The following is a 20,584-nucleotide window of genomic DNA, read 5'->3' as shown; positions in this document are numbered from 1 at the left end:
CAAATTAATTTCCTTGACTGTCTCCCTCCACCCTGAGGGGGGAAAATAAAAACATTGGTTTCTTTAATTTTAAGTTTTCTATTCTCTTGTTCCAAAGAAAATAATAAGGGAACGAAGGAATAAAATGGTTAATATCACTCTTCAGTTCATTCAGGTTACACATGCATCATGATGCTGGGACAACAAAGCATTAAAAGGTTGATGGGGAAAAAAAGAGAACCAAGCTCCGAATCTAGTCAAAGGTTATTAGCCACAAAAAAAAAAAAATGCTAACTCAAGATTAATTCATACTATAATCTTAGCACAATTATAAAACTCATGAATACACTAATCTTAATAATAATCAGCATCCTAGTTTATCACCTGCTATTACTGAGAGAGAGATTATACTAATCTTTGCAATTGAACAGATAAGTCATATCCTCCTGGATAGCAAACCAGTTTGTTGGAGTTTGAGCTCACAGTACAAAATAATGCAACATTCCTCAACTATGGTGTTCCTCCTACTCTTTGATTTCAACAGGGAATTGTATCATCTTTATATTTGGTCAGATGAACTAGACTTGCTTTGAACCAGGAATATAGCACAAAGCTGGTTACAAGATACAAATTGCAGATCCTTCATTTCATGGGCTGTAATTACTTCATTAAGTGACTAGTTGTAACGCTTTTGTGAAAATTCATTCATTAAAAAATATAAGAAATTACAATAAAAACAATCACAGATTATTCCTTGATCCTCAGCTGTTAGGTATTCAATGGCAGGTAAATTCAAAGTGACAAATAATTTACATTAAATGTCAGAGAAATCATTTATTACTGTAACCTCAAGTGACAGATCTAGATTACTGGAGAGAAATAACTTATCACTGGCAACTACAAGACATCGTTTGCTGAAAGACCTTTGGCCAGTCATATGTTAATAAAGACATCTATTGCTAAAGACTTCTGTGCCATTTGGCACTAAAATATGAAGTATTTAACCAATTGCAAAATGTTTTAATAGCGTTCAAACCAGTTCTTGTTAACAGATTTCATAATGAATTAATATCAACATTTTTTAAGGAAAAGATGGTCAAAACATATTGAAAATACAAACACGTTTTTTCCCCTCTATGTGGTCAGTCAAGCTGCTAGAAAGAGTAGCCATACCTACCTAGAAATTACACTATCATCTATGTCACACTGGCTAATGTGGTCTTGGGTTCCATGCAGATAAGACAAAGATGGAATGGTCACCATTGGAATGCTTTTGATCATAGGTTGGTTCAACCAGAGCTGACTTGGGGTTAGACAACTTTGTGAGGAGGTTAAGCAATTCATTTTGCTATCACAAACAGTCTCAGGTTCAGGAATGGTCAAACCTCACATTTCAGCAAGTTTCTGCTCTCATACACTTGGCTTGGTCAATGCCTCATGTAGCCATAGAATTTTGAACAGAGAAGCAGTGTAGAAGTCTTGCATAAGTTTTTTTACTAATACCTGTCAGTTAACATAAGCTAAAAATTGGCTGCCCCTCAAAGGATCTGGCAAGTTACTTGGTGACATGTAAAAAGCACACAGTCCACTCTGTAAAGTGGTTGGCATTAGGAAAGGCATTCCAGCTGTAAAAACTATGCCAAAACAGACAGTGGTGTTTGGTGCAGTCCTCAGGCTTTCCAGCTCCTCTTAAATCATCCGACCCATACCAGCATGGAAGACATACGTTGAATGATGATGATGATGATGATGAGACACCCAGGTACTGCAAACAGCTCCATTTAAAATGGTAATCAGAGGTAGAGAACAAAAATAAGCATCTGGCTAGCCAGATCTACCGACTTCCATTCCACTTTGAAGCAGTTTTATTTAATTTTCAAAGCTAATGTGTTTAGAATAGTCAGAACATTTACCAACTGACACACACACACACGTGTGCGCACGCAATACTTCAGGTCAAGTGTCTCTGTATAATCGATATTCCATGGAGAAGAGAAACCAGGGATACTTATCACAACATCAACACCACTAACACAATCATGAATATAGAAGTGCAGAGTAGCATAAACATGGGAGAGACAGAAGCTAAAAGAAACGAAGAGAATTGCAATGGAATCATGCTTGCTACTGTGTCCAATAGAGAAAGAAAGGGGAGGGGGAGAAGGCGGAGCTGCAAGGATTACCTGCATGTTCTGAAAGGAAAAACAAAAATATAATTAATTGAAAAATGAAAACAAATAGAAAATACAAAAATAAAAGAGAAATATAGAATAATGTTGGACTTGTATTTGTTTGATGTGGGATTGTATAATGGCAGTGAAATATCAGAGGCTGGAATAAAACCATTTAAAACAAATTTGAAAGTTAATAGGTGGAACTGGTTCAGTAATCAAGTTGTGAACATACATTCGTCTGGAACAATACTTACAAACATGAAAAAATGTATATAAAAATACACATGGCTTACATAGCTGTTCTCAATCACCCACAATCTAATTGCAGTAGTAGTTTGTTTGTTTAATAAATCTAAAATGTTTTGGAGCTGTTTTGTTTTTAAAATGAAATATTTTACCACAGTTATGGAGGATTTTAACTCGGCATTCCAAGTTACATACTTCTTCAGCTGAGTGATCCTAATCTTACAGGCTCATGGGTGCTGGTGCCATGTAAAAGTGCCCCGTGCCAGTGTCACATAAAAAGCACCGGTCCACTCTGTAATGTGGTTGGTGTTAGGAAGGACATCTAGCCATAGAAACCATGCCAAGACAGACATGCAGCCAGGCCAGATCCTGTCAAACCGTCCAACCCATGCCAGCATGAAAAACGGACATATGATGATGATATACTGCACGTCTATTAAGTAATGGCTATGCAGAATCAATTCTAATTCTCCATACAGTTCTTTCTTACAATTCCAGATGGTCATATTTTAAATTACTCAAAACATTTTTCTCAACTGGGACTCACACAGGTGCCATGTAACATAAAAAGAACCCAGTACACTCTGTTCTGGCATGGTTTCTACAGCCTGATGCCCTTCCAACTACTTCACAGACAATGGCAAACCATTCAATCCATGCCAGCATGGGAAGCAGATATTAGATGATGATGATGATGATATTTCACAGATCTCTATTACACATAATCTATTTACAGTCCTCTATCACATGGTATGCATTTTACCATTCTGTATAATATGGTACCTATTTTACACTCATCTAGTATATGGTACCCTTTTGACAGTTCTTAATCACGTGGTACCTTTTTTTTATAGGCACCTCAGAAAAGAATTCATAAGGATCTACTAGCGCAGTCCAGGTCTCTGACATGGGCTCATGGATGCTGTCCTTCCTCCTCTGAGGAAACTATACAGAAAAGAGAACTAAAATAGTTGGTAACCATTAAAAACAAAGACAAACTCACTGTCCCTCCTGGAAGTAAAAAGTTAGCAGTAGTTTGCACAGGTTGTGGAGTGGTTGGAATGTCTTTCTTGCCAAGTGCCATGCTAACAATGGCAGTCATATGAGTTTCAGGACCATAAACATGGATCGGAACCCCAAGTGTGGAACCTTGAAAAAAAAAAAGGAAACAAAAGAATTGTAAAAAAAATAATACAAATTTAAAGAAATAAGTCAATTTTGTTTTTGTACTTAAGAATAAAATTAAAAGATAAAAGAATTTACAAAATGTATTTATGTATACAATGGTAGATTTAGTGAAGTTATGTCTCATGACTATAAACCATTGGTGAAAGTGGAGGGGGGCCAGTGTTGAGTACACATGATACTGCACAATTGTTGTAAATAAGCATCACTCTCATTCAAGCAAGCATCCCTTGTTTCCAATCATCCTTGAAATGATTATGACAATGATATTACACATGACGAGCTTCTTTCAGTTTCCCTCACAAGGCATTGGTAGGCTTAGGCTATCATAGAAGTCACTTGCCCCAGGTGCCATTCAGTAGGACTGAACTTGAAGCTACGTGGTCGATGGAGAAGTGAACCTCTTAATCATACAGCCACAAAACACATCTCAAAGACAGAGCTAGTACAGAGTTATAACTTGCCAAGTTCTTTCATGATACGCAACCCTTCCTGGTAGTTAGGTCCACCACGTCGAACATAGATGGAGACATTGTGTTCGATCAATCTCTGCTGATATTCTCTTAGAGCTCGTACAATTCCCTACAAAGTCAAGACAATAAAGTTCAGTTTAATATGTTGTTAAAAATGGAGAAAATTAGTCACATGAGGTGCGAAAGTTGGTTGCAAAATTAGTACTTTATAAGTAGCATTCAAGATTAAGAAATGCAATTTAGACTAAAAAATCATAAGTGAACAAATTAATGATTATACTAAATCACTGATTTGGTGGAATTTAAGGATTAAATGAACCATTTCTTGGTCATTTTACCCCATTTTTAATGCAAATTCTTTCCAGAATCACAAGAATTTTCAAAGCTGATGCTTATCTTTACGGCATTAAGAAAGAGAAATCTTAGTTTGGCTTCAATAGAAATCTATTACAGAGAGGAAGAATTTAACTTTGCTCTACAAGATAATGAATCAGCTTCACAACAGTAATAAACCAATCTGTTTCACTGCACCTATTTAGAGAAACATGGACTTGGCTGTTTAGAGCCAAGTGCCATGGCCACAAATAACATTGGTGTTAAGATATAAACTGCCATTGAAATACAGATAAAACATCTTACAAAATGTTTCTCAAAAGGTTGGTGATTGCTTATGATAAAATGAAAAAAATAGATTAAACAACTGAGGGTCATCAGGATTGTTTTTATTACGTTATAATCTCTCCCATTCTCTCACCTCTTCACTCACACAAATTTATGTTGAAACCATCATTGAAAATCAACTGAAGATTAGAAAATGTTCAGTCTTTAATAGCTTTTACCCAAACATGGCCTGGATTCAAATCCCAACAAAGAAACATTTTTCGATTTGCACATCTCAATTTTATGCATAGCAGAAAATGAATAGCAGCAGTACAACTACAGCAAAGTAATTTTATATTTTATACAAAAATTGCTGAAGAATTGATTTTTGAAACTTTAATTCTGAATCAATAAATTATATCTTATACGATCATCAAATGAAATTAACAATGTTGAGATACAAACCTTGAATGTTGTCGCAACATTAGTGAAATTAGCAATACCACCACCAATAATAAGAATTTTGCCTGCAAGAAAATAATTATAAATAATAAAGAAGAAAATTATGATAAACACAAGTTTCTATTTGTTGTTCTGTTCATTTCACCATCGGATGTTTATCCACAATGAATGGTTAGGAAAACACTTTATTGTGTTACAAAGAGGTAAACATACCTACACAGATGTGTCCACCCCACTTCACTTCACTTTCACAAAAATAGATACTTTTAATGAAATTTTCTACAAATATGCTTCACATAGTGTGGATTCTGATAAATATCAGAATTTGTTGGGAAAATTTTTCCCCAAGGGCCGAGGGGAGGAGTTTCAGAAAATTCACACAAGCCGGCTGTTAGTATTTTTTGTCTTCCAGCACGGATACAGACTAAACAAAAGTAACTATTTCAATATTCAAAAATATGTACTACTTGCTAAATAAATCTTAAATGCTGGTGTCAAGAGTAGAATTACATTCTGATACAATATAAACTTATGGCATTTCCTCTAACTAGTACTAATCTTATTTATTAAGAACTAATAATTATCAATTGATCAAGAAAAATTAAACCTGGAGTACTTCTGTAAAGTTTATGGTATTCCTTAAAGTAGAAACAGTTTTGGTTCTAAAAACTCAGGTTTAACTAAATGGAGGATGTGTTCAGTTTACCGGAAACTTTAGAGTTGGCACTTTACCGATTTCCCAATATAACGGTAATTGGCAAACTCCACATCAAAATCCAGTTTCTTTGGGCGTTGGGCCAAGTATTTCCAATTGTTTCAGCAATGATTTTTGCAACACAGGCATGGATTACTTACAATTGATGGAATGTTGAAAAGTTTAAAAGATTCTGATGCAGCTCAAAAAGAATTCGATCAAACACATCCAGTGGCTGACAGAAGTGCTGATGCGATATTGGTATTAGATTACCAATTCCATATAATATTCTCAAGTCAGTCTGCTTTTAATTTGTTTGGGTGGGGCATATTCAGGCACCAGTTATCTCCCCTCGTTCATGTCTAATATATAGTTTAACAAGCCTCTCAATCACTGAGCTCGGCTGTTATTACTACTGTACAACATTAGACACAATTATGGTTTAATTTCCAAAATTATTCAAGCATGAAGGAACTGAAGGAACACATTATATGCAGACACTGTGACTGATTTTTTCATTTATGAAATTATTGAAATCTTTTAACTTTGAAAGTTTCTTTGAATAGATGCGATTACAAGAGAAGCATCATTGAACTTACCCTCTTTATGCTTGGTCTCTGTCATGAGACTAAGAATAGTTTTGGCATATTCATAGGTTTGCATTTCACTGGGGGCTCCTGAATATTCTCCATAGTTAGCCAGCTCTGATGCTCCTCCCAGATCACAAATAGTATCGCTGAAAGAAGGCAAGCATCAAGAAAATATTTAAAAGTTGTCCAACATAGAATTGGAATTTAGAAGGAGTTCAACAATTCTTGGTTGTAGCAAATACCACATTCTTTATCAAACTAGTGTAATGTTTTATAAAAATATCAGTCACAATATATTTCATCACAATTAATTTTTAATAATTGATTATCAGCATTTTTTAATAGGAGATCAAACCATAACTCTTATTCATGAAACTATTTCTGTTATTTCTTATCTGCATTTTTTACGGTTGCTTCAAGAGGCATTCAGTATTTCATTCTGATGGAAAATTACAACTCCTAACTCAAGACTGCAGTTCATTTTTAAGTAAATCTCTATAAAATGATAAATATAAGACTATAACAATAATAACAATTTTGTTTGGAAACATTAAGCTGTATCACATAAAACAACAAATAACTTACGCATAGATAACAGAAGCACCTCCTCCAGCAACCATTGTCCAAATCCGGCCTACTTTATTGAGAATCGTTAGTTTAAGAGATGCTCCACTCTTGGCATCAAGATCAGCAATATAAGCTTCCTAAAGAGAAGAAATAAGAAAATATCAGAGTCAATTTTAAATGGAGGATGCCAGTGTAAAACAGTAAATATTTGCAAGATAATGTCATGAAATGGGAGGTTTTCATATTAGGAGTTGAAGAGGAGTTAATGACAATAAGTTAATACAACATAATCACAAAATTTAATTTTAAAGATAGGGTTAGGGTTAGAAATTTTTAAAAGCTGATCTAATAATTGCAAAATTCAGATTTATTGTATCAAAAATAGGAGTCATAAAATGTAATTTAATGAGAATAGCCTTGTTGCATAAATAGAACATTAAACAGTTGAAAATGACAAAGTGCATGAGGTACTTTACTCTTTGGTTATGAACCATGGTATCCACAACAAGTAGTTTGCTGAGCCACTGAGTTGAACACTATCCAACATACCACAATTCACTTAGTTGTGTACAATAGGTACAACAACATAAACCTGTTCACAAAAGTAAATACTTGCTCCTCACATTTACACAAAGTTTCAGAGGGATTTCGGGAATAGAGAAATCAGGTTGTCTTCTATTTTTGCTGTTCTCAAATTTAGCAATGGTTCTATGGCTAATAAGTTGACCTCACAACTATATAATTCTACATTTGGTTCCACTCAGCAGAAACTTGAGTCAATATCTTGTACTTTAGTTTTGGTTTGAAAGGAAACTTGTGGCTGAAACTTGGTTGATGGAAACTGTGCAAAAGCCTGTCATGTGAACGCATGCATGTGTACTTTTGAGTGAATTGGTGTAAATTCCTTGTTATTCTCTCGGGGAATAGTCATCAGATAAAATGAGTACTAGACTAAAAACTGGGGTCAAAACCAGTGAAATAAAAGAATTGAAATAGTAAAAAAGAAATAAAATGGAAATTGAAAGTGGGCACCATGTAGAGCTCCCTAGGAACTTCAGAGTTTCCCAAACTTAAAAAAAACTTACCTCTGGCAAAGCATCCCGGCCAAAAGGGGGTGGAAATTCCATTACATCACCCCATTTTGCTTTACACAAAAATTCTGCACACTGATCAATCTTGGCAGCTAAGTCAAGGATGAAAACTTTGCCATTGGTCACAACTAAACAAAATATAAAAAAAACTTCATTTGATGAAGACATTTTCAGACTACGAACCATTTGTATTTCTTATGGTGAGTGTTATACTATAAATCTCATTAATCTATACTAATATTAACATAACTTTATCACTGAGGAAGTATATATGAGGAGAAAATACATCACAGCATTTCATAATTACAAATAACTTTTAATGTAATAGAAAATACTGTCATCCGGGCTCCTTGCTCATAATTTCTGTTTAATAATATTCGTACATGTTTTTATGGTATTCAGGCTGAATGGTCGAAGAGTTCACTTGGCAGTCACATAATTTTAGCTTTCATTCACTTTTTGTTTTGTTGGAGAAATGTCTTTTACTGCAGCCTCAGGTGAATCAATACCTTGTGATGCAGACTATATGGATGCCTTTATTTTCATATATATATATATATATATTGTCAGTAAAACATAAATTCGAAAGAAAAGTACACTCTAAATTATAGAGCAGTAGAGTATTTAGAGAATGTTAGTTATGGCTGGTTCATAGGATTAGCCAGGGCTTTGTGTCCATAAAGTATTTAGCTTTACACACACATCATCAGACCCTAATGGCCGGTGGCCCATAACCTCTCTTCAAATTGGAAGGGGGAAAAGGCTTCGTGGCTAATTTTTAAACACAAAGAAGAAAGGTCAAGTGCAAGGGACTGTCTCCCATAGATCACTATCTGGATAGAAGTTATGCCACGTCCTTGGCCAGCCATGTGTGGCACCTGAAATCACATGGAAAATTCTAGAAAACCAGGTTCCTACATCAATGAGAGCAAATGCTGCAAGCTGTGCATAACAAAACAGGCAAGGGTATTAAAAAACTCCCTCAACCTGGGGAGCATATTAAACTCCAGGACGGAAGTCTTTGGACCTTGTTTACACTTCAGACAATTCCTACTGAAATCCTGGGACCTGCAAGCTGACCGGGTGGATTCCGGATACTGGTCTAAGGGAGAAATCCATTGTGCTTCACCTTTGAAAACTAGCCACAAGGCCTTTTGTCCCTGCAATTTATAGGCCACCAGCCATTAGGGTCTAACAAGATGTGCGTAAAGCTGAGCGCTTTATGGACACAAAACTCTGGGTAACCCTATGAACCAGCCATAAGGAGTCGATTCATTTGACTAAAAATTCCTCAAGACAGTGATGACGGTGTCTGAGCGCCACCAATTCTCAGCTATCAATAGTATTTATTTTAATGAACCACCAGAAAATGAAGAGCAAAGTCAGAGATTTTGTATTTGAATCAAAAAGACTGCATATCAGCCAATAAGGAAGCCTCTATATGGTCACTTGACTTGCTAGAAATAATAGTCAAGTTCCTTTCAAATCACACCCTACCTTATTCAAAAGGCACTTGTAGAGCAATGTCATCCTGAATAAATAAATAAAAAAAAAAAACTAGGCCTGAATGATCAAGATCGACTTGGGGCTAAACAACAACAGAAACTAATTGGTCTCGTCTTTTATTTGCTAAAATCTCTGATTTCACTCTTAAGAATTAAGAGAAAGAAGACTTACCCAAAGGGTTGATTTCTAGGTAAGTGAAATGCAAATCCTGATACTGGTTATACAGAGCAGAAATGAAACGAGAGAGGATGCTGAGAGAATAGAAATTTTAGAAAAGTTTATCAACAAATAAATATGACAACAGCAACAGTACTTCACTCAAGATGAGATTTACAAAAAACAAAGTAATTATATTGAAACAAACTAATAAATAACTCTGGTTTCTCTAAGAGTTAATTAGAATATTTCATTATAATCCCAACTAATTTAGAGGCTAACAAGAACTTCATTCAAATAAATATCACTCACAATTATTTTTGCTGCTTTAATCTTTCTCTCAGCCCCACCATTAAACTGTGCACTCTAAAATACTGGGAAGGTAGATCTCTCTCTCCCTCTCACTCATATGAGGCTTGATGAATAAGTATCCAGATTGTTGCCATAGTAACGAAGCTAAAGTACACAGAGTGAAGCTGCTTGGCAAAGATTGACTTTGCTGTGCATGTGCACTAAGTTTTAACATTCTAGCTCACTTCTGCTGTTTACAGCAGTGCTTGGAAGGAAGGTGTGTAGCATGTGATCATCACATTGACCATGACAGAGAAAGTTGTCATGGCAATAACTGTTCAGAAAGTGTATGAAGAGGAATGTATGAGATGCACACAAGTGTACGAGTGGTTCAGACATTTCCAAGATGGCTGCAAAAATGTTGATATTGACAAACATTCTGGGAGACCCGAAACCAGCAGAACTGGGGAAAAAACATTGCAGATGTGTGTGCAGCTGTGAGGGGAAATCATCAGATCACCATCCATGAGTTATCAGAGGAGGTGCAGATTAGTTACGGTTCAGTTCAGTCCATTATCACTGAAGATTTGGGTACGAGACGTGTGTCTGCCAAGTTTGTGCCAAAACTACATTTAGCTAACTAAAAAGACACTCGGATTTCAGTCGCACAAGATCTCCTTGATTGTGTCAAGAACAATGAGAACTTTTTGAAAACTTTATGTAGGCCTCTGAGCAGGTATCACCAAGCTTTTGGCAAAATTTGATGCAAATTCTCTACTCAACTTCCTCTGTTATGCATAATGCGATGATCACACGCTACACACCTTCCTTCCAAGCACTGCTGTAAACAGCAGAAGTGAGCTACAACGTTAAAACATGGTGCACATGCAGAGCAGAGTTCACAGTCAATATGTACCAAGTGGCTTCACTCTGCATGCTTTACACACACACACACACACACACGATAAAAATAGCTACATAAATTCTAAAACAATTTGTGATTTGCAGGCTTCCAGTATCCTCCATTAACTCTATCAGTAACCCTTAAATTCTGGTATGGTTATAATAAGGGAGTCAGTCAATCTAAACAATATTATCAATTTTATTTTCTTACAAAGAAAATCATCCTTCCATACTTACTCTTTGAGATCTGCAGGAACACGAACAAGTAGTGATGCAACCATGTCTGCCTTGATAGGATCGGCAGGGGCCATCTCCAGTCGTCTTGCCTAGTTATATAATAAAATGTTTCCTGGAGTTTATCAAAACATTTTGAAATGAAAACAAGTGTCATTAATGGTGTACACAAATTTCAGGTCTTTTCTTTTTTAAAGTAATTTCTTGTAAATGCCACAATATTGAAGAGAGGAGGGTGTGGTTTTAAGAAACAAAGAGCAACCTTTGCAACTCGGCCTTCATTGCTAACTCTCCCAATACACACCATTTCGCTAGAAACCTTACCAAAGTCTTTCTCTATATCAACAGACCCCCAAAACAATTTCTTCATTTTCTCTCTTGTCCTTCCAGACATAAAATCCAAACTGCATTTCTTTGATATTACTTTCTGTTCTATCCTTTTCCATTAACTTCATTTTGATGCTCCAATATATTAATTACTCTAAACGAGCCATAACCCAGGGGACTGCCATCCTTGCCATCCAATCTGAAGAGAGGAATAGCATCCTCTTTCACCAACACCCTACAAATCTTTGTCCTTTTCTTCACATTTCAACTTCCATCATAATCCTCCCACAACTCTTGCAATTCCACCCTTCATTACTCTTACCACTTCTCCAACTTCCTCCTCCTCTCCTACTCCTACAACTGGATGACCTCTAGGTTACCATTCCATTCATTCTCCTCATTCAACATCTTCAGCCTCAAAAGTAAGAGAGGGATGAGAGGATTAGAGAAAGAAAATGGAGTGGTTGGGTTGAGAAGTGAGAAATAGTTGAAGGAACTGATGCACCAGTCATGTTGGTACAGGATGTGAAAGTGCCAAATGCATCTCTGTGTTCACTGAGGTCTTTGGTGATGATGACTTCAGAGAAAAGTAAACTGAGACAAATACACTCAAAGCAAGATGAGAGGTAATGAAACAACTGCTGATGCTTGGAGTAGTTTGAGCAAATGTGAAAACATCTCCCATCTATTTAAATAGAACCAAAGTGGAAGGCTTTGTCATTGATGTTTAAGTACTAGCTTGTGTTTGTGTGTAAACTCCACTTTTTAGAATGAAACTAGAACCTAATCAAAGGAGTAGAGGTGAGTTCGAGATAAGGGAGGAAGATATGCATCTCACAAAGAATAGTAGAATTGCAATGAATTACAGTGAAAGAGGACAGAAATGTAACGAACAGATACATTACTGTGACAAACTATAATTGACAATAAAGAACATTTACCTTAGCATCAACATCTCCAATATCGATACCACCTTCATGATGAAATAGGATAACATTCTCATAGCGTTGGGAGTAAATGCACACATAATATTCTTCAGCCTTTAAAATAAAATATTAAATTAAATCCTAAATATATATCGAGTAATTCTGAAAAATAAAGACAAGTTAATATATTGTTTAAAACATATTTTAAGAAAATTTTCATGGAATCACCATTTGGTAACAGCCTGATCCCTTCTCCAATGACTTCAACAATAGGACCAGTGTCACTTGATACAGAAAAAAGTAGCAAAAGGAAAAAGCAAACTCTATTCTGCATTTCTATCTCTCATTCAAAACTAAACTCCTTGCCACTATATCACAATTCTGAATTAAAAATCTGCCATGAATATATAAACAATGCTTGTTAATATTGAGTAGTCGCAATTTATTTAGAGACCTCTAATTCAGAGATAGCCATCAAACACTTGGTAGTGTCAAAGAGGTCCAAATCCTTGACAGGTCATATTGCAATGAAGTCTGAGGCTAAATGGCACAAACCTGTAAACTGATACACAAGGTTATTCGATTTCACAAACTAACTTCACGCTTAGACAATAAATAGCCTCATTATTCATGGAAAACGTATTATACATCATAATTTCACACCCAACATGTATATAAGTAAATATTTCTTAGCTGGAATTATTTGTATAAGTTAATTTTATGAAAGTTATCGAATATCAGAATCCCAAAACATGGAGAAGTTCTAATCAAAAATGAAGTAATTAAACTGAGAAAGCAGAATGTGTTTAGAGTTAAACCGGCAACCATGTTCAATGAGATTTAAGTTTCATAAAAGACAACAAACAACTACACAACAAATAGCAATAAATAAAAGATGAAGTCCATATAACACTATCTGAGAAAGCAATCTGTAAGTTGAGCACCAACTTCAGTCAAGATGGCTGTTTCTAATGAAATAGGACATTACGCATTGCTTAAGTCAATAAACATGTATACTACTACTACTACTACTACTACTACTACTACTACTTCATGGACTAGGGAAATAAAAGTTTGTAAGTTCAGTTTCTTTCCACCAGGGCCATATTCCACAATGCATACATATAAATATCTAGATATCTTTTATCATTTACTTGGTTCAGTCAGACTGTGGCCATGCTGGAGCACCACCTTGAACAAATTTTAGTCAAACGAATTGACCTTTTTTTTAAAACCCAGTACTTGTTCTATTGGTCTCTTTTGCCAAGCTGATATGTTATAGGGATGTAAACATACCAACACCAGTTGTCAAGCAGTGCTAGGGACAAACACAGACACAATAATTTTCAACCCTTGATCAACTTTGTCCACCAGGAACAGCTGATAGGCTGTGAATAAGCAACAGTTAGTTGTTTAATATAAAGTTGTTAATAATAAATCCCATAATTAGTCGTGTAACGATTTCTAGAATGAAACAAACATGTGATAACAATAAGGAAATTATAAAATATCAAAAACAATGTACCTGGTTGTGAGAAATAAAGGGTTCAATCACAAAATTCTTCAGTTTTCCCTTAGCAGAACCAATCTGAAAGACAAAGCAATGGATAATAGTTTAAAATTAATTTAAAATTCAATTCTCATTATTTACATGCATGAATGACCAAGTTGGAACCGAAAGGACCAATGGCTATAAAACTTGAAGGATGGATGCATGCATATAAGGAAAAACAGATGGGTAAGAATATGGAAGGTTGGGTGTACAGATGTAAAGATACTGGATATGTGTATCATTGCACAGACTTACTACATTCATTTACGAATAAGTATGAACACATCTAATTAGTAACACTCATCATTTCCTCCATCACCTGAGAGCAGAATAACCACAGTACTACATCCCCTGACCTGCTCAGTTACCTTTCTTTTCCCCCCATCCTGTTCCCCATCATTAACACCTCAATGTCCTCAGATATCTACTGCAAACCCCCTCTCCTATATATTTCTTTCTATCATTTGCTACAGTCCCCCTCAATCCTACTCACTCACCCAGTCCAAACTTCTGTATCGCCTCACCTAATCTCACCACACCCAATGTCCCTCAAGGGTATGTCCTGACACATCATTGCTCCCACTCTTTCTTTTCTTACTCTACAAGACCCCTATCTCTGTCCCTCTGTACTTTTAATTTCTCCAACTGGCACAAAGTTACATACCCTCAATACTACTCTCTCCCAGTTGAGGGGTTTTTTGTCTTGTAAGGTATTTGGTGATCCTCTGGATTCTGGTGCCATGTAAAAAAGCACCCAATCCACTCTGTAAAGTGGTTGGCATTAGGAAGGGCATCCAGCCGTAGAAAGCATGCCAAAACAGACAATGGGACCTGATGTGGCTCATGGCCTTGCCAGCTCCTGTCAACCCATCCAACCCATGACAGCACAGAAAACAGATGTTAAATCATGGTCATGATGATGATGAATCCCCTTCTTGGAGCTTGGTGTGAGAAATCAGGGGCCAAGGCTGTTTGATGCAACATCATAAAATGAATGTTGAAATAACACTATTTACTATCTCAATATATAGTAAATAGTTTAAAACATTTAAACTAAATAGAAATAGTGTAACAGTCCATTGTGACTATAAATACTTCTGAAAAATTACATACTGAAACAGGATTTATTAATGAAATGTGTAAAGTATAAGAGTGAGGAATAAAGAACCAGAACAGTTTGGCAGGAATTAGAATTGTGTTTGGCAGGAATGATGATCTGGAGGCAGTGTCTGGCAATTGCTGTGACTTTCCCAGCAATAGATTAAGTATGAATAGAAACATACGAAAACACCTCCACATTATCTAAAATCAAATGGAATTGCTGATAGTTGCAACAATTAAAATGAGTTTAAAAGTATATTAACCGAATAAAAGTTCAATTAATATATATTTGAGCAGCATACTTATGATTAATCAAATAATCCCTCACTCAGAAAGATGTCTTAATCCATTTGATGACTATTTTGGTATCAAGCAGAGGGAATGGTAGACCTATATCTCAAGCGGGATCTAACCCAGCTGTGATACTTAAGAACGACAAGGATATATTAATTTCAGGAAAATCAAATAAACAATGACACAAATATCAATAGGGAACAAACTGTAGAATCAGTGACTCAAGCTTTCAAGGATATTCCAGACTATTAATAAAGATTATGATTTGACAACCAATACAGGAACAAACATTGCAAACGGTGTAATAAGCAATTCTCAATGAAATCAAATAAACCAATTCCTTTCCAGATGTGATGTCGTTGCTATGGTAATATATTGTCATAGTATTGCATGTGTTTTAATTACTTACACAGGATTCAAATTATTTAAAATGCTTGATAATACAGTTGAAAGACAAAAAAAAAAGGGCTTCTGGAGGTAAAAGATCAAAGGCAACAACAGAAAATTTAGCCTGAAACAATGGCATAAATACACCAATTGTCAATAACAAAAACACCTTGTAATAAAGATCCCAAAATACAGGACAAATGTATAGTTAAACATACAAGACACACTCATGTATGTGTTCCTCATATAACACTGTTGCTGTTGATAAAATATCAAATTTGACAAGGCTGTACAGGAACTGACATAGCAAAGACAGTTAGTAATTTATACATTATATATATATATATATAAAGAGATTCTGTCTGTCTGTCTGTTTGTTTGTTTGTTTGTCCAGCAAAATGAAAGTATTATACATTTTCTATACATATAAAAATCAAAATTCTGTCTCTTTCTTTCTCCGGCAAAATGAAAGTACCTGGTTCAGAGGAAGCTATTATGCTATTGCCTAATTTGTCTCAACCAAAATTATGCAATGATACAACACTAATTATGCACAAACTTATGAAGAACTGCACTGAGGCAAATATTCCTAACTGGCTGTGGTAAAGGTGAGACCGTCTTCATTCCTCGCATACCAGTTTTACCATTTAATGTCCCATTCCAATTTAAGCGGTTACAGTTTCCTACCCCACTTTCTTTTGCCATGAGCATTAGTAACACTCAGGGCCAAACACTTAAAGTTTCTGGGTTGCAACTTGAAGAACCCTGCTTTTCACATGGCTAACCTTATGTGGGACAAAAGCAAATCTTTTATGCACCCCAAAATAAAACAAAAAACATTGTTTATAAAGAAATATTCGCTCTAAATGCAACATAAATGCTTCAATAACTTTGCATGTATGACATTGATCATTTTTCTACTTCAATTATTACATGTTTTGTCTTATAAAATACACACATGCAGGAGGAGTAAATCTCTATATACAATAATACTTTGAATGTGACTCACAAGAAACAGTAAACGTAATTACCCGATCAACGACAGGTGTTACCGCTAGTGTTTGATAAGAGATTCTTCAATACACTCAACTACACAACACTAAAACAATCCGGATATTAACAAGTATCATTTAAAAGGTCAAGTAGAGTCTGTGACTATATTTACAAACCATATGAATATCATCATCATTTAAATGTCTGTTTTGCAAGCTATCATGGGTTGGTGGTTAGCCAGGATCTAGCAAGCTGCAGAGTTATGCCAAATTCCAGTGTCAGCTTTTGTATGGGTTCTATGGCTGGATGCCCTTCCTAATGCCAACCACATGTTTTATTTATTATCCACAAGTAAAAAAAAGCAACATGCAAAGTCCTTCTAGATTTCATAGCTTATGAGATGAGAAAAGCTGAATAAGGTTAAATGATTTAATGAAGCATTTAGAAAAAATATACAGTAAGAAGAAAACGATAAATATTGTTTTATTGGTCTTCCCTTTGGCAAACTATAGATTCCATGGAAATCAAGTAGTAATGAATGATTATTTCTTCTCTAATAATCAGAATTATTGATTTTTTTTTTTCTACCCAGATCAATAAATAAATATATTATTTTGTATATTTTCTTATTTTTGATTTTTCAGTAAGCAAAGAGGTTTTTTCTTCACTGAAAAAGGTCAAAACAAGTTCAGACTATGTCTTGAGTTGTCCCCCCTTACTTGCAAAACTGGTTTCTAATTTAGGCACAAGGCCAACAATTTTGAGAGGCAGTGGGTAGTCATTAAGCCATTAAGCTCATTACTAGACTGGTTCTTTATCCTCACCGGCAGGTGAGAGGCAAAATAACGAAATACTTTCATAATTGACAAGCATTCTTTTTCCTCGTCAGCTGACTTCTTTCCACATGACAAGGTTTTCAATGCTCTAGATATTAAATATGTTAACACCAACTTAATAAGTGTTCAGCTACGATTGTGACACAATAAGGTAAGAAGGACACAAGAAATGACACAGAAAAGGAAGAAGGATCTAAAGTGGAGTCACACAGACTTATCCTCTGTCTCTCTGAACTTGCTAACAGCAAACTACTAGAGTTCCTGTGATTGGAGTGTTGGTGACTGAAAGTCTACCTCCGAAAATCAGTTTTTCCTTCATTATAATCCAGAATGGATCATAATTATGATGCATGCCTGAATTCAAAAGAGACCAGGTAGTACTTACTGCATATCTCAGTTGAAGTGTTTCATATAAAAGCACCACTCCTACTTCATGGCTGAGTAGTTACAGTGGAGAATGAAACAGCTACAGGATTTCCCACAGATAAAATAAGAGAGAAAGATTGTAAGATCTAACCCAATAACTGAATAACAATTATTCAGGCTACGACTGAGCTCCTACTTTCCTTTGTGATCAAAAAGAAAAATACCAGAAAAATTACGTAGAAAACATAAAAACAAAATAAAACCAACAAAACATTTTTGCAGATTAACCACAGGAGCTGCACACACAGACAAATTCATGATGATTAATATTTTCAATTTTGTTTGCTTTCTATGTTAGTATGGAAAACAAATATAAAAATAATAACGACAATGATGTAGAGAAAGAGAGAGAGAGAGAGAGAGAGAGAGAGAGAGAGAGAGAGAGAGAGAGAGAGAGAGAGAGAGAGAGAAAGAGAGAGAGAGAGAAACATATTTGCTGATGAATATATCTCCAATGAAAGAGGAATGCCAATTATTTTCTGCTGCTTACTCAGAACAATATAGAATGTCTCCACATCATCTCAATCTGCATAATAAAGGCTTTCAAACAAGAAACTAGAAAGTTATCTACATTATACATGTTTCAGGCAATCTGAATTATAATGCAGTACTGGCAACGGCCACGCTCAAAATGGTGTATTTTATGTGCCACCCGCACAAGAGCCAGTCCAGGAGCACTGGCAACGATCTCGCTTGAAAATTCTTACACATGTCACGGGCACAAGTGCCAGAAAGGCGACGCTGGGCACAGGTGCCATCCCGATTTCGCTTTCGCTTGCCCCAATAAGTCTTCACAAGCTGAGTTTCGTTTACTAGATAGATATATATATACATACACACACACACACACGTTGCTAGAACCGCCTGACTGGCCCTCGTGCCAGTGGCGTGTAAAAGTACCCACTACACTCTCAGAGTGGTTGGTATTAGAAAGGGTATCCAGCTGTAGAAACTTTGCCAGATCAGATTGGAGCCTGGTGCAGCCTCCTGGCTTGCCAGTCCTCAGTCAAACTGTCCAACTCATGCCAGCATGGAAAGTGGATGTTAAACAATGATGATGATGATGTTGACACGTGCATACATATATATATTATAATTATCTCTCACCGGATGGAGGACATTTAATGTTGATCCCACTAATAACGAAACAGAGGTCTGGGAAAATGTCATAGGAGCAGCCCTTCCTCCTAACTAAGCCATTAAAAGGAAAAGAATTACATTGCTTCAAGTGTTCTTTCAATGTGTTCCAGAGCAGCAGGGTGCAATCTGAGGATGATGTGGCATTTTCTATCAACGATAAAAACTTGTCATTGGCCTCACATGTTGAAGGGACACAGTATTAAGAAAAACGGCAATGAAGAACTGTAGAGATATTCCACCCCTACTAAACATGGAAAGCAGATGTTGGACAGTCAGGGGCCACACCAAGTTTCTACAGCTGGGTGACCTTCCTAATGCCAACCACTTTACCAAGTGCCTTCTACAGGACACTGGCAATCAGTGCCTTTTGTGTGACACTGGCAATTAGTGCTTTTTACAGGGTACCAGCAGCAGTGTCTTTTACATGGTTCCAGCACCATATATAGGGGGGGGGGGAGTGTGTGTGTGTGTCATTTCAGGTTATATCACATTGCTTATCACTTAGGGCAAGTCTCTTCTAATATCGCTTTTGACCAATCAATGCCCTTTGAAGGGAATTGGCAGACAGAAACTGAATGGAAGCCCATCATCATTTTAATGTCATTTTAAGTGAATTACCAGTCTATGATTCTAAATCTTAACTCTCAACTCCAATAATCTTTTTTGGCTTTAATCATGTTGATTGTTTCCTTCCCAAAATGTTGCAATTTTGTGATTTTATTATTTTTAAAACTTCCATGGCACTAGAGCTCTAATATTCCTTATAACAGGTCTTTGAATCTTCCTCTGCTAATCCATCAGGTAAATGCTGCCTACCTTCAACTGAGCAAACTAAAGCAAATGAAATATTATCAAGATGTCTATTGATACAAAAATTCAAAATGGAGATGTACCTACCTCAATTTCTTGGTTAATCTTTTCTGACAGCCATGCTTTCGCCCCATTCAAATCAACACCAGCTTTAATCAAGCCAAGCTTCCCACGTCTCTTAATCAGTTGGTCAGGTTTAACGACCAGTTTCTGAAATGATAAACAGAAATAATGAAATTAGTGAAAAAAATCAAATTTCAACACCATGACCTGATGAACATTTTCAGGTCAAATAGGTCAATTGTAGTTGATTAATTCAACCCCAGAACATGACTGGTATCTATTTTATCAATCTCTGAACAAATGAATGGAAAAGTTAATCCTTACAGAATTTCAGCTCAAAACAAAGTAATTAAATACTACAAAAGGTTCTAGTTCTATCAGCCACCTTCTTTCATAATCAATATATCATCATCATCGTTTAATGCCCACTTTCCATGCTGGCATGGGTTGGACGGTTTGACTGAGGACTGGCGAGCCAGAAGGCTGCACCAGGCTCCAATCTGATCTGGCAAAGTTTCTACAGCTGGATACCCTTCCTAATGCCAACCACTCTGAGAGTGTAGTAGGTGCTTTTACGT

The 20,584-nt window shown here is 36.0% G+C and overlaps 1 protein-coding gene across 5 annotated transcripts in view; it reads right to left on the bottom strand.

Moving 5' to 3' along the window:
- The window catches only part of LOC106879485 (ATP-citrate synthase), a 69,957-nt gene that overhangs the window by 22,505 nt on the left and 26,868 nt on the right, over positions 1 to 20,584 (bottom strand). For all 5 annotated transcript variants that reach the window (XM_052970337.1, XM_052970338.1, XM_014929084.2 and 2 more), the window contains exons 3-13: positions 20,031 to 20,153; positions 13,930 to 13,992; positions 12,420 to 12,518; positions 11,155 to 11,243; positions 9,739 to 9,818; positions 8,056 to 8,189; positions 6,989 to 7,107; positions 6,413 to 6,549; positions 5,123 to 5,184; positions 4,049 to 4,166; positions 3,403 to 3,548 (exon numbers count right to left, since the gene is read on the bottom strand). In XM_052970337.1, the coding sequence (XP_052826297.1) occupies positions 3,403 to 3,548; positions 4,049 to 4,166; positions 5,123 to 5,184; positions 6,413 to 6,549; positions 6,989 to 7,107; positions 8,056 to 8,189; positions 9,739 to 9,818; positions 11,155 to 11,243; positions 12,420 to 12,518; positions 13,930 to 13,992; positions 20,031 to 20,153 (1,170 nt within the window). The remainder of the gene's footprint in view (positions 1 to 3,402; positions 3,549 to 4,048; positions 4,167 to 5,122; positions 5,185 to 6,412; positions 6,550 to 6,988; positions 7,108 to 8,055; positions 8,190 to 9,738; positions 9,819 to 11,154; positions 11,244 to 12,419; positions 12,519 to 13,929; positions 13,993 to 20,030; positions 20,154 to 20,584) is intronic.

The sequence above is a fragment of the Octopus bimaculoides genome, chromosome 9 (genome assembly GCF_001194135.2).
Source record: "Octopus bimaculoides isolate UCB-OBI-ISO-001 chromosome 9, ASM119413v2, whole genome shotgun sequence".
NCBI classification, from domain to species: Eukaryota; Metazoa; Mollusca; class Cephalopoda; order Octopoda; family Octopodidae; genus Octopus; species Octopus bimaculoides.
This window is presented reverse-complemented; position numbering and strand designations above follow the sequence as displayed.